The following is a 14195-nucleotide window of genomic DNA, read 5'->3' as shown; positions in this document are numbered from 1 at the left end:
AAAGTAATCCATCAGCTCAACGTTACATCAACTGTACGTAACAAGAGAATAAACAACGGATGTTTTCTCCGTCATACTTCAGTGCGTCAGCCAACACGTCAAACACGTCAGTACGTCAGTCAACACGTCAAACACGTCACGCGTCAGTTAGCACGTCAAACACGTCACATGGAGACCTTACTCGATGCTTGAAGAGATAAAACCTAAATTTGCAAACAAGTCTATGTTGAGTACTAGCCATAGTCTTCACTTGGTGCTGTGTACGGTATTGTTACACCACAGATATGATCTTACCGGGAAATCGGCGCTACGATATCAAAGAAAAACTACTTTATAAAGAATATACATTATTTAATATAACACATTATATACAAATAATACTGATTGGTCATATACATAATAATACTATTAATAATATACACAAAAACATTTATTTAAGTTTCGGGTCCCTGTCTTTGGTCTGTCTCAAATTTTGAAGAATGATGCTGAAATTTCGACACCAATACAATTTATATATATACCATGTTGAATCTGCAAATTTATTAACATATTATATCCTGGATGTACGAGGAGTCATTCTCTCTGATACCCAGTCTGGATGGATGACGAAATGTCCTCGAACATTAGGGAAGGTGGTCTGCAAGAGAAAATGACATTGTTAATAACTTGAAAGATCGGAGAGGGTGGAGAAGAGGGTGGGGTGTGTATGTTAAGCGCTTTCTTGCTATGGATTCTAATAACTGTTAGTCAACAGTGTTTGACAACAGGAAATGACAGCGTAATGGGCGTGAACTTCGTTGAAAAATGGCTATTGCCGTCAAGGTATAAGACCAAGCTCGCTATAGCTTGACATTGTGAAGATGCTAGTAAATACGCCCCTAAATATCCAAGAAACTTACATTGAAGACGCCTCTGTTGTGGACGAACTCGCTTTCATCAGCTGTAGACAGACTTCTACCATATCTGTTCTGGTGACGATGGAGGGGTCGACTTCTTCTTTCACTTGTTCCCAAACGTCTGGAAATTACAGACACACATACAGATCTTCATGTTCTTTAAGCAACGGTACGATTGTTAATCATTATCATGTAACGTTGTTTAAGGAACATGACAGATCTTAGACAGGAATGTCAACTGATTTTCAGCATGCGTAAAATCCGTCACAAATCTTTTCGTACAAAGGTCATACCCTAATCAAACGCTTTAAATCCAGCTGGTATATAATATTGGTCAAAAGGAAATATTACAAAGCAGTGGGGGCTGCAGAAATTCTAGAGGACTTTGGGGGCATGTTCCCCCTTGAAGAATTTTGAAAATAAAAGGCTGAAATCTTTTTTTCTTAGGTCAGAAGATGCCTCCTGCCATTTCTTTAATAAAATTAACTCACCCCCTGACGAGGGCCATATCGTCCATATAATTCCTGGTAATAGCAGACGGGGTTCCAATATGGTACTGGGTATGAGATCGTTCTGTCATGAGAGGTCGATATTCTGGTTGTTGTAGTTTATACCCAGGATGTCTGGTAGGAGATAAACTCGGTTCTCGGTATTGAGCGATAAAATTAGGGTTGGACATTTTCTCTGAAAGAACAAAGCGATTTTTATAAGGTTTCTAAAGAAAATGATTTACTACAAACATCATAGTTATAAGGTTTAATTATTACATTCATCTGCTTAGGCCTATTTATAACGTTCCGTTTTACTACATGGTTTACTACAAACATTACACTTATAAGGTTTCCTAAAATGAGTTATTTCGATCATTATCTTGGATCCGTATCAACACGTTTTTTTCATGAAAATGGCTTAAAACAAACATCACTTCAAGTATAGGCAGGTATTTTTACTGTTAACTTTTCTTAAGTAAGTGACTTTTTTCAAAAAAGTAGATTGTGTACTAAATGATTTACTACAACAGTCAAAAAAGTTATACCTTTATAATCTAAGTCGTAAGTTGGTAAATTGTGCATATAATCTTCTCTATGGAGGGGATTCTGAAATAAAAACATGAATATGAAATTTACTATTCAGCCTAAAAATTTGGGCAATTGTCAAATTGTAGCTGTTATAATGATCTTTCATCAACCCTTTTCAACGGTTTGGTATCACTGGTACCCCTCGTTCGCCAAAAGACGACTGTTTCAGTCGAATTTCATTTAAAAATCGTGTTTTGATTTTTTTTTTAAACTCGTTGTAATCAAAGGGAACTAAAATTGAAGTTAGGAACAAGGCGTCTTTCTGCTGTCCTGTGATCAGTTAGTAAAACGTTTCGTAGTGTTACCTTGTTTTTACTGATACATGTTTTAGAAGGCAAGGCAAAGTGTTGTTTGACAACATCCCTATAGCAGCGAAACATTGAACGCAATGCTGATAAAGGCAACGATTAGACGATTGTATTCGGTTTAATCTTACAGTATAGTAGGCACTATTATATGTCAATTTGTTGAAGGTGTTGAAAACAGTAAAATATTCATTAGAACGAGGTATCAGTTCGATCTTAATCTTATTAATTAGACCCGGTATTAATTAATCATATTCTGACAACCGAGAGAACTTGTTCCATTCATTATTGATACTAATAAATGAATCTAAATCTACTCTTTCTGCACTCTGAACAAAAAAAAAAGGGGGGGGGGATATATCTGTGTAACTGTAGATTATTGTTAAAATGTTGCAATTAGCTCTTTAGGACTATGATCCAGTCCTTCTCTACCTACGTACAGGCATGACAAAATATACCCTCGTCGTAGACAGGAATAGTCCAGGCGTCAGAGACTATATTGCAATGAATTTACCAGATATTAGACTATTCTTTCTTTCTTAGATATGTATTTTTGACAGATTGTGTTAGAAAGCTTGAGTCAGAACAACTAATTTGATTTTGGAAGCCCAAGCAATGCACATAATAGCACATTCTTTGATTAACAAAATGCAAACATACAAAATATACACACTTATTGCTCAAAAGGCGAAAAATGTGTGAACTCACCAAAGTTGTGGAATTAAATAGATAGCTGGGAGAACTCGAATCGTCGAATTCGAATCCAGTAGAATAACCAATACGGGGTGCTGAGAAACTCTCTCCAAAATTATCTATACCTGAAATAGAAACAAGGATTTGCTAGCTTCAATTGATTAAAAAAAAAAGTCAGTATCTATAACGAAATGACTATATAAGTCCACAAACTATGTAGAACTTAACATAACGACACGTTTTTTATCAGAAGATATAATCTCTATGTAAAAATACATTAAAGAAACAGAGTTTTTAGTCCTTTGAAATTCGAAAACTAGAATACTAACTTAACATAACTGCAGGTTCAAGTCCAGGTTGTTTATCCAAGAATAAAATGTAGTATGTGTCTATCGGTAATCCTAAATCTTAGTAACTAATCACAAGAAGTTATATCTCCATATCGCATATACCTTAATCTCTTTTCACTGTAAGGAGTAGTTCACATCGGAATCGATCGTATCCAATTAGTCGAATAACGTCACGTCGCTCAACGTGGATTGACGTAATTGAGGTCAATGTGGAGTGACGTCATGCAGTTATAAGTTGGATGATGTCATACAGTTATAAGTTGGATGATGTCATAGAATTCCAAGACTGATAACGTCATGGAGTTTGTCCTATAACGTCACAAAGTAAGTTGAATAACGTCACACTTCACAAAGTTCAATGCGGAATGACGTCATAGAATTCATTGCAGAATGAGGTCATACATTCAACGTCAAAAGACATTCGACTTTTAAATTATGTCATGCAGTATTACTGAAATTCATACACTAGAATTATGCGTTTAACGGAATAAGAACTGTAATAACTATAGTGTAAGCTAGGCTTAGCTAATTACTGTAAATAATTAACAAATTCCTTATCTATTGTTAGGCTAAAGATTAAGAATCCAATTTGTATCAAAACTAATGAAATCTATAATAACCGTGGATTATAATGATTGATATAGAAATATTGATATAACCTCATATTCCTAACTTTAAGATAAATAAGTGCTCTATTGGACATAAAACGTCACATTTTTTAAAAAGAAATTGGTCGACATATTAGATATTAGAAGGCCTGCAGCTACAGGGGAATCTGACGGCCAACCAATACCATGCAACTAAACACCACACCACATTGCTCCTCTGGATATATTAATTGCCCCACTCGCCCCAAAAAAAACAAACCAATCTGTCTTATTTGCCCTTACATGTCATTCCCGTCAATAAATCTAATCAGACGTGAAAAAGTGAGTCGTAAATTCCATTTTATTTTCCACTTGTATACTAAGTAACTAAAGTTATAACAATTATACAGGTTTATATTGACATATATCAATTGATTTATAAAGCTAATAAAATATGCATGTTATAGGGTGCGAATCTGTTGAATACCCCGTACATGAACTTTTATAGCTGAAAGGGAAGATGTGTTATGATATTAAGCATCGTAGCCTGGAATACACGGAGCCTTGGTTTATTGTTCCATCCGAAGACTAGCCCCTCTGACTTGCATCACTGACAAGGGGAAACCGGAATGAAAAATTGGAAGGTATTATCTTGACCTATGTCTGTATTGAATCCTGGACCTTAACCAGGTTAACAAACAAGCGTCTAACTGATTTAGCCCTGAATGGTTACAGAATATTAATATCAATATTAATCAATCTTACCTGTATTCGTACCTGTATAATCTAATCAACTGTCCACTGGGTATTGAAATCTCTAATACCCTACCTTTATAAACCTCTATACAAACCGTCTCTAGGCAAATTATGTAACAGGCGACGTTTGACAGACAATAACTTGCCAAAAACTGATTTAAAGGGAATTGATTAGGGGCATGCAACATTTTACATTTATTTCCATTATTTATTCAAATACCGTACGTCATTGATATGGTATATCACTTGAAAATATTGTCACCTGAAAGACTATACTTAAGTTTGAATGAAAGAAACCATCTAGAAGGAAGAGCGCGCCGATTAGCCCAAACGGTCTATTGCTGTCTATGATGAATATAATTGAACATTTACTCATAAGATTCCAAACTTTGCATTAGATTTAACCCTTAATGCATTCCGTTTACCGTTACCTGGGACCTCATTCTCTTACACTTTTTTCGTATTCCAATCAATCATTAAAATCGATTTTAAATTTGGGTTTATTATCCAGTCGGATTAGTGTATTTTTTGAAAATTTGGATTTCTAGTAGGGCCCTGGTAAAATTATTGTATTTATTAAAATACAAATCCCCTAATCCCTTCCATATACCTATAACAATTAACATATGATTGAGTATTTACAATCAGTGTCCGACTGCTATCCCTTTAACCTGTGATTAGGTATTATTATGTGAAATGTGTATTATACCAGTAAAAACTAATGAAAGGTAAAATAAAGTAGATATAGAACAATGAGATTAATAACTATTTATTTATTACAACCTATTATTCCGGTTCATTAACTCTATAAGTATTAATTATCAATATATTTAATAACATTATAGCTCTGTTTTATTAGTCTTTTTGCAATTCGTGTAGTCAATTCTCAACTTCGCCTATAATTTTCCATAATTACATTTCAATTTTCACACAGGCCTCTTTTATTAGTGTTTTTGATATCCATGTATACATTTTGCAACTTTACTTATTGCTACCAAAACATTTCATCCAATATTCACAACAAACGTATGACATACACCATGGCCTTTTGTAATTATCGATAAAATATTCGATTCTGCAAGGACCAAATAACCCATGTTTGATTAAAACCACAACTTTAATCACATCGTATTCTACTTGTACTTTGAGAATAACTGAAATTCAAACTTTTTAGAAAAATCATTAGAAAGTGATATATCATTCATTCAATTTAGAAGACTTTTTACCTACAAAAGATAAGCTTAATGATTTACTACAGATTTCATATTTTTGGTATCTTTTAGTAAATGATTTACTACAATCATCATATTTATTAGGTTTCTTTTACTAAATGAATTACTACAGACATCATATTTATTAGGTTTCTTTTACTAAATGAATTACTACAGACATCATATTTATTAGGTTTCTTTTACTAAATAATTTACTACAGACATCATATTTATTAGGTTTCTTTTACTAAATAATTTACTACAGACATCATATTTATTAGGTTTCTTTTACTAAATAATTTACTACAGACATCATATTTATTAGGTTTCTTTTACTAAATAATTACTACAGACATCATATTTATTAGGTTTCTTTTACTAAATAATTTACTACAGACATCATATTTATTAGGTTTCTTTTACTAAATAATTTACTACAGACATCATATTTATGAGGTTTCTTTTACTAAATGATTTACTACAAACATCATATTTATTAGGTTTCTCTTACTAAATAATTTACTACAGACATCATAGTTATTAGGTTTCTCTTACTAAATGATATACTACAAACATCATAGTTATTAGGTTTCTCTTACTAAATGATTTACTACAGACATCATATTTATGAGGTTTCTTTTACTAAATGATTTACTTCAGACATCATAGTTATTAGGTTTCTCTTACTAAATGATTTTATGGACACATAGTATATAACTATATCATAATTAAGTCTAAAAAATGAATTAGCTTAAAGAATTAGTTGTTGTCTGTATCCAATAACTGGAGTTGTCTTTCCATGTAAAGGGAGATAACTGACTCGAATTGCCGATTAAGGAATTTTGTCAAAAAATGAATATTTTTCTGATATTTTCGCTGTCAAAGACTTTAAATACAATTTCCATATGTTAGGTATGTCTATTTTGTTTCTTTGACATATGGTATAATTCTGTTTTGTAGATTCGTCAAATTTTACGTAGATATTACAGATTTGGTGACTTCAGTCAGTGTCACTGATTTGCCAAATCAAAGACCAATTCCTGCAAATTACATGCACTCTTATCTAAGTAGTGCTGTACTATATATAGTTAAATAAGGGGGCCCATGCTGGTAATCTATAACAGAACTTTCAATCTCTATATCATATGATTTGAAATTCTTTTTCCTTCTCTTTATTTCATATTATAGCGGGATTTTTTTGTCATTCTACCGGAACGACTTTCTAGTTCAACATTTTGTACTGCTACCTCAGAGAGTGTCTTGGAGGATGTGTGTGTGGTATCTAGTGTTGACTATCAACTCTTTTCACCTTGACTAATGAATCTATTTTCCTCTCAGGAATGTTCTGGTAACAGCAAACATCTAGAACTATTAGTTAGATAAGTTTTTATGGCTGGTTTTGGTGGAAATAAAGGCATCATGAAGGACAGTGTCATGCCCCCGTTTCGTATCATGTTTCAATCAGCTAACGTCCCGTCGTCTGCTAGTCTAGATCTGTACCTAGCTGAATTAGATGCTCAGTTAGAGGAGAATAACAAAGAGTAAGTTTGGAATTGACCTTTACATTAAACAATCTTTTGCCTGAGCATATTCTCAACCTTTTTGGCCAATTTACATCCTAGTTTTAAATGATTTACATGGTTTGTCTTTGTTTTTACCTACATTACAAAAATTATGGACCATGGTACATTTTCTCAACTGTATATATGTGAGCTTATTTCTTATCTATAATTAAAACAAATGTATTATTGTACCTTCAATATGTTGATACATTGTTAGGTTACAAATTATTAGTCGGTAATTGAATTGAAACATTGTAGGGAGGGATTTATTTTAGTCAGATATTGAAGGGGATTGCTTCATAAACTGGTTGCGATGTCTGTAGTAAATCTGTAGAATGATACTGACCTGTGATATATATTTTATATTGACAGTATAGATCTATGTATGCAGTCTGTATTATCATTCACCAGAGATCTGCCCGGGGGTCAGTCTGTATCTGACCCTAAAGAAGGCTTACTTCAAATGATCAACAATAAAACACTGGAGAAGGAATCATGTTACGATCCCGAAGTTGACGATTCCGTGGCCATTTTAAATGGTTTGGTAAGTTAAACTACTCAGTCAACATGGTTATTTGTTTCTATCTGTTAGTGGTTGAGAGCCAAGGCCAGCTTAAAAAGGGAGTTTTTTTGGAGGAACACTCCTGACAAATGAAATTCAATAGTTTCTTGCCTTTAGGACGAATTAGATCGAGACATTTCACAGCTTTTAGTTGCTGAAGAGTGTTCAAAGTTAATAAATGACCAATCTGAGTGATAGAAATTAAATTACGTTTTGTATAATATATGGTCAATTTGTAATTGTAGTCTAAAAATTCATTTTATTTTTCCAGTTAAGTATGATAGAAGAAAACCCAGGTAGTGAGGAGAGAGTTCTTCAAGAAATTTTATCTCTGAGCGCCGCGGAGGGTCTCGTGTTCCCCCTACAATCTTCGTCAGCTGGTACTGCCCAATTGTCAATGGCTTCCCTTCACACTGTAGAGGACTCAACTGACCAACAAATTGAAGAAAAATGGAGCAAAATCACTCAAAGATTGAAGAAACATTTCATTGAGAAGCTTCTACGTCTGCCACACCAGCAGAGTAATCTCCCTGGAATACCTGTCAATCAAAGGTTGCGTCTGCTTCAATGCCTGGCGGCCATTGCTTCAGATGAAGAAGTTTGGAAATGTTATCAAAATTTACGAACACAACAACTGGAGAAAATGTTTCGTGATTTGTTTCCAGAATCTGATACAGTTGATTATCAATCCTTTTCTAGTCATTGTGACCTCATAGCCTCACATATCATTAACATGATCGACGAAGATTTCGTGGTTTTGAATACGGGAGTTTTTCGTAAAGTTGTCAGCGTATTCAAGGCCATTCACGATCTATATTTAGAAAAATATTCAGACGAAATGTCACTCTTGGTTGAAGAAGTCAGTGACAATATTTTCAAAATACGTCATAATTCATTTGCGAGTGGTAACCAATCAAAAAATCAAAGAGGAAAATTACAGAAAGGTCAAAGTTTAGATAGTATGATGCCGGGAGGAGCAAGGAGCATTGTGGGTAATGTCCAACCACAAGGGGAGGCAATTGTAAATTCTGGATGTATACAGTCTCTACAGCATATTATAAAGTCTCTGTTATCTATAGAAGACCACATTAATACATTGTTAAGGAATACTACCTGGGATGTGATTGGAGTCTCGACTAAAAAAGCCAAGAAAAGGGGAAGTTTAAGAGGTAGGTGAAATTCAATTGGTCTTTACAATATTTCTTGAACACAATTCAAAAATGATTTTGTTCAGATCATAGATGGCAGGTGTGATTATCTGCAGAAAAAAACGAAATATCCAGATCTGTAGTCTACTTCAAATAATCATGAAAAGGGGATTGAAAGGATTGTACAAGGACAGTAGCATTATGGGATTCTTTACACTTCAACTTTATTCTTAAGACTTTCAATTCTTTGTTCAATCTCAATGATATATGTTTCTGTTTGGAGGCCTCTTTCACCTACTTGTCTGTTGATAAGACAATTTCTGGTAATAATGTATTGTATATTTGTTACTTTACCATACAATGTATAACTTTATTAATAGGTGTTCTGAAGACGAGTTCTAGCCCAGAACAAAGACGACATTCATTACGGATTGCAGAATTAAATAATAGTGATACACAGATAGATACAGGTTCTTCTAACAACTCAACACTTCCTACTCCTAAAGGCATGTATCTTATATATTTAGATGCAGGGGCAGTGGCTTTAGTATTGAGATGGGCAAAGGGGCATTGGACCTCCCTCTTTCAAACTCCTTATTATAGAGTTCTTAAATGATTGATGTTATCAGCTTCCCTTGATAATTCTGCTGCCCTTTCTTGCCCCCTCCATCTAATGATTCATTGGAACGACAATGTGTGGGGGAAGGTTAGTTACAGTCACAAGGGAAAACTGATTCGAAATTGCAAACTGGGATCATCAGAAAGGAATGCAGAGTTAACGAACCTAATCACAGACAGAGTGTCTTCATTATGACCATGATATCAATATTGAAAAATATATTGTGTGATTTGGTGCACACTAAGACTTATATGTTATATTATTTTTTCAGTAATCGAACGAACTAAAACAGAGGAACGTCTACACTGGGACTGGAAATTGATGTTTAAGAAGATATCAGGGGACATAACCCAGGCCGTAGAAGCTAGTATTACTAGTACAATGAAGACTAATCTACATGAGGAATGGGAACAATGGCAGACGTATCATGCTCTTACTCAAGTCGAGGTGAAATCAACTTTACGTGGTGGTAAACATGATTATCCTAAAGTTATATCTAAGGTATGTCTGGTTTATTTTTGGATGGATTGTGAGATTTTATTATTTTTCTATCCCATGGAAGTTTATATGAGACAGATTTTGATGAAACTTTACTAACCAGAATGCTTTAGAGATGTATCTGACTGTAGTCGATTAACTTTTAAATGTTATTACTATAAGAACACAAGATATATAGATATACTACCTCTAGGTTTATTACATACTACGTTTCAAAACACATACAGTTAACATTAAAAACACAAGATATATAGATATACTACCTCTAGGTTTATTACATACTACGTTTCAAAACACATACAGTTAACATTAAAAACACAAGATATATAGATATACTACCTCTAGGTTTATTATATACTACGTTTCAGAACACATACAGTTAACATTAATAACACAAGATATATAGATATACTACCTCTAGGTTTATTACATACTACGTTTCAAAACACATATAGTTAACATTAAAAACACAAGATATATAGATATACTACTTCTAGGTTTATTATATACTACGTTTAGAAACACATACAGGTAACATTAAAAACACAAGATATATAGATATACTACTTCTAGGTTTATTACAGACTACGTTTAGAAACACATACAGGTAACATTAAAAACACAATATATATAGATATACTACCTCTAGGTTTATTACATACTACGTTTCAAAACACATACAGTTAACATTAAAAACACAAGATATATAGATATACTACCTCTAGGTTTATTACATACTACGTTTCAGAACACATACAGTTAACATTAAAAACACAAGATATATAGATATACTACCTCTAGGTTTATTACATACTACGTTTCAGAACACATACAGTTAACATTAATAACACAAGATATATAGATATACTACTTCTAGGTTTATTACATACTACGTTTCAGAACACATACAGTTAACATTAAAAACACAAGATATATAGATATACTACTTCTAGTTTTATTACATACTGCGTTTCAAAACACATACAGGTAACATTAAAAACACAAGATATATAGATATACTACTTCTAGGTTTATTACATACTACGTTTTAGAACACATACAGTTAACATTAAAAACACAAGATATATAGATATACTACCTCTAGTTTTATTACATACTACATTTCAAAACACATACAGTTAACATTAATAACACAAGATATATAGATATACTACTTCTAGGTTTATTACATACTACGTTTCAGAACACGTACAGTTAACATTAAAAACACAAGATATATAGATATACTACTTCTAGTTTTATTACATACTACGTTTCGAAACACATACAGTTAACATTAAAAACACAATATATATAGATATACTACTTCTAGGTTTATTACATACTACGTTTAGAAACACATACAGGTAACATTAAAAACACAAGATATATAGATATACTACCTCTAGTTTTATTACATACTACGTTTTAGAACACATACAGTTAACATTAATAACACAAGATATATAGATATACTACTTCTAGTTTTATTACATACTACGTTTCAAAACACATAAAACACATACAGTTAACATTATCAAGTAAAATGATAATTATAGTCAAACAAAGAAATGTTTGAACATCAGGGTCCAATCCATTAAACATTAAACAGTCTAGTTTCTTTGTGGGAAGAATAATTAGTAATAGAAACCATTCGTAACATAATCTACCTAAATATAATGTTGTCTGGTAATGTTTATGCTTTGATTCTGGATTTTGACTATCAAATGATAATTGAATAAGTGTTTATATTTCAGTCTGTTAAAGAGTTTTTAGATACGTGTGATAACCTACTGGTATTTGTATTTATATTTCAGTCTGTTAAAGTGTTTTTTGATACGTGTGATAACCTACTGGTATTTGTATTTATATTTCAGTCCGTTAAAGAGTATTTTGATACGTGTGATAACCTACTGGTATTTGTGTTTATATTTCAGTCCGTTAAAGAGTTTTTTGATACGTGTGATAACCTACTGGTATTTGTATTTATATTTCAGTCTGTAAAAGAGTTTTTTGATACGTGTGATAACCTACTGGTATTTGTGTTTATATTTCAGTCTGTAAAAGGGTTTTTTGATACGTGTGATAACCTACTGGTATTTGTATTTATATTTCAGTCTGTAAAGTGTTTTTTGATACGTGTGATAACCTACTGGTATTTGTATTTATATTCCAGTCTGTAAAAGGGTTTTTTGATACGTGTGATAACCTACTGGTATTTGTATTTATATTTCAGTCTGTTAAAGAGTTTTTTGATGCTTGTGATAACCTACTGGTATTTGTGTTTATATTTCAGTCTGTAAAAGGGTTTTTTGATTGTGATAACCTACTGGTATTTGTATTTATATTTCAGTCTGTTAAAGAGTTTTTTGATACGTGTGATAACCTACTGGTATTTGTATTTATATTTCAGTCCGTTAAAGAGTTTTTTGATACGTGTGATAACCTACTGGTATTTGTGTTTATATTTCAGTCTGTAAAAGAGTTTTTTGATACGTGTGATAACCTACTGGTATTTGTGTTTATATTTCAGTCTGTTAAAGTGTTTTTTGATACGTGTGATAACCTACTGGTATTTGTATTTATATTTCAGTCTGTTAAAGAGTTTTTTGATACGTGTGATAACCTACTGGTATTTGTGTTTATATTTCAGTCCGTTTAAGAGTTTTTTGATACGTGTGATAACCTACTGGTATTTGTGTTTATATTTCAGTCTGTTAAAGAGTTTTTTGATACGTGTGATAACCTACTGGTATTTGTGTTTATATTTCAGTCTGTAAAAGAGTTTTTTGATACGTGTGATAACCTACTGGTATTTGTGTTTATATTTCAGTCCGTTTAAGAGTTTTTTGATACGTGTGATAACCTACTGGTATTTGTGTTTATATTTCAGTCTGTAAAAGAGTTTTTTGATACGTGTGATAACCTACTGGTATTTGTGTTTATATTTCAGTCTGTTAAAGTGTTTTTTGATACGTGTGATAACCTACTGGTATTTGTATTTATATTTCAGTCTGTAAAAGGGTTTTTTGATACGTGTGATAACCTACTGGTATTTGTATTTATATTTCAGTCTGTTAAAGAGTTTTTTGATACTTGTGATAACCTACTGGTATTTGTGTTTATATTTCAGTCTGTAAAAGGGTTTTTTGATACGTGTGATAACCTACTGGTATTTGTATTTATATTTCAGTCCGTTAAAGAGTTTTTTGATACGGTGATAACCTACTGGTATTTGTGTTTATATTTCAGTCCGTTAAAGAGTTTTTTGATACGTGTGATAACCTACTGGTATTTGTGTTTATATTTCAGTCTGTTAAAGTGTTTTTTGATACGGTGATAACCTACTGGTATTTGTGTTTATATTTCAGTCCGTTTAAGAGTTTTTTGATACGTGTGATAACCTACTGGTATTTGTGTTTATATTTCAGTCTGTAAAAGAGTTTTTTGATACGTGTGATAACCTACTGGTATTTGTGTTTATATTTCAGTCCGTTGAAAGAGTTTTTTGATACGTGTGATAACCTACTGGTATTTGTGTTTATATTTCAGTCCGTTCAAGAGTTTTTTGATACGTGTGATAACCTACTGGTATTTGTATTTATATTTCAGTCCGTTAAAGAGTTTTTTGATACGTGTGATAACCTACTGGTATTTGTGTTTATATTTCAGTCCGTTAAAGAGTTTTTTGATACGTGTGATAACCTACTGGTATTTGTATTTATATTTCAGTCTGTTAAAGAGTTTTTTGATACGTGTGATAACCTACTGGTATTTGTATTTATATTTCAGTCTGTAAAAGAGTTTTTTGATACGTGTGATAACCTACTGGTATTTGCGAGAGCTGGTTGTGATGGAAGTCTATCAGCTGTTAGAGCTGCTTATATAGATACCATAACAACTTGTTTAAAACTTTATCATGATCATCT

At 32.5% G+C, this 14195-nt stretch overlaps 2 protein-coding genes across 2 annotated transcripts; one reads left to right on the top strand and one right to left on the bottom strand.

Moving 5' to 3' along the window:
- Positions 1-330: 330 nt before the first annotated feature.
- LOTGIDRAFT_234218 (hypothetical protein) lies at positions 331-4220 on the bottom strand (the record flags this gene model as incomplete). Its single annotated transcript, XM_009061413.1, has 6 exons — positions 331-637; positions 900-1017; positions 1388-1580; positions 1933-1993; positions 2989-3098; positions 4214-4220. The coding sequence occupies 6 exons, from the start codon at positions 4218-4220 to the stop codon at positions 551-553; spliced, it is 576 nt and encodes a 191-aa protein (XP_009059661.1). The 3' UTR covers positions 331-550.
- An 8553-nt stretch (positions 4221-12773) lies between these two features.
- On the top strand, positions 12774-14032 carry LOTGIDRAFT_98362 (hypothetical protein; the record flags this gene model as incomplete). Its single annotated transcript, XM_009061412.1, has 2 exons — positions 12774-13042; positions 13771-14032. Coding segments are annotated over 2 exons (531 nt in total), but the record flags the coding sequence as incomplete, so codon positions are not given.
- Positions 14033-14195: the final 163 nt, after the last annotated feature.

The sequence above is a fragment of the Lottia gigantea genome, assembly GCF_000327385.1.
Source record: "Lottia gigantea unplaced genomic scaffold LOTGIsca_48, whole genome shotgun sequence".
Classification (NCBI taxonomy): Eukaryota; Metazoa; Mollusca; class Gastropoda; family Lottiidae; genus Lottia; species Lottia gigantea.
This window is presented reverse-complemented; position numbering and strand designations above follow the sequence as displayed.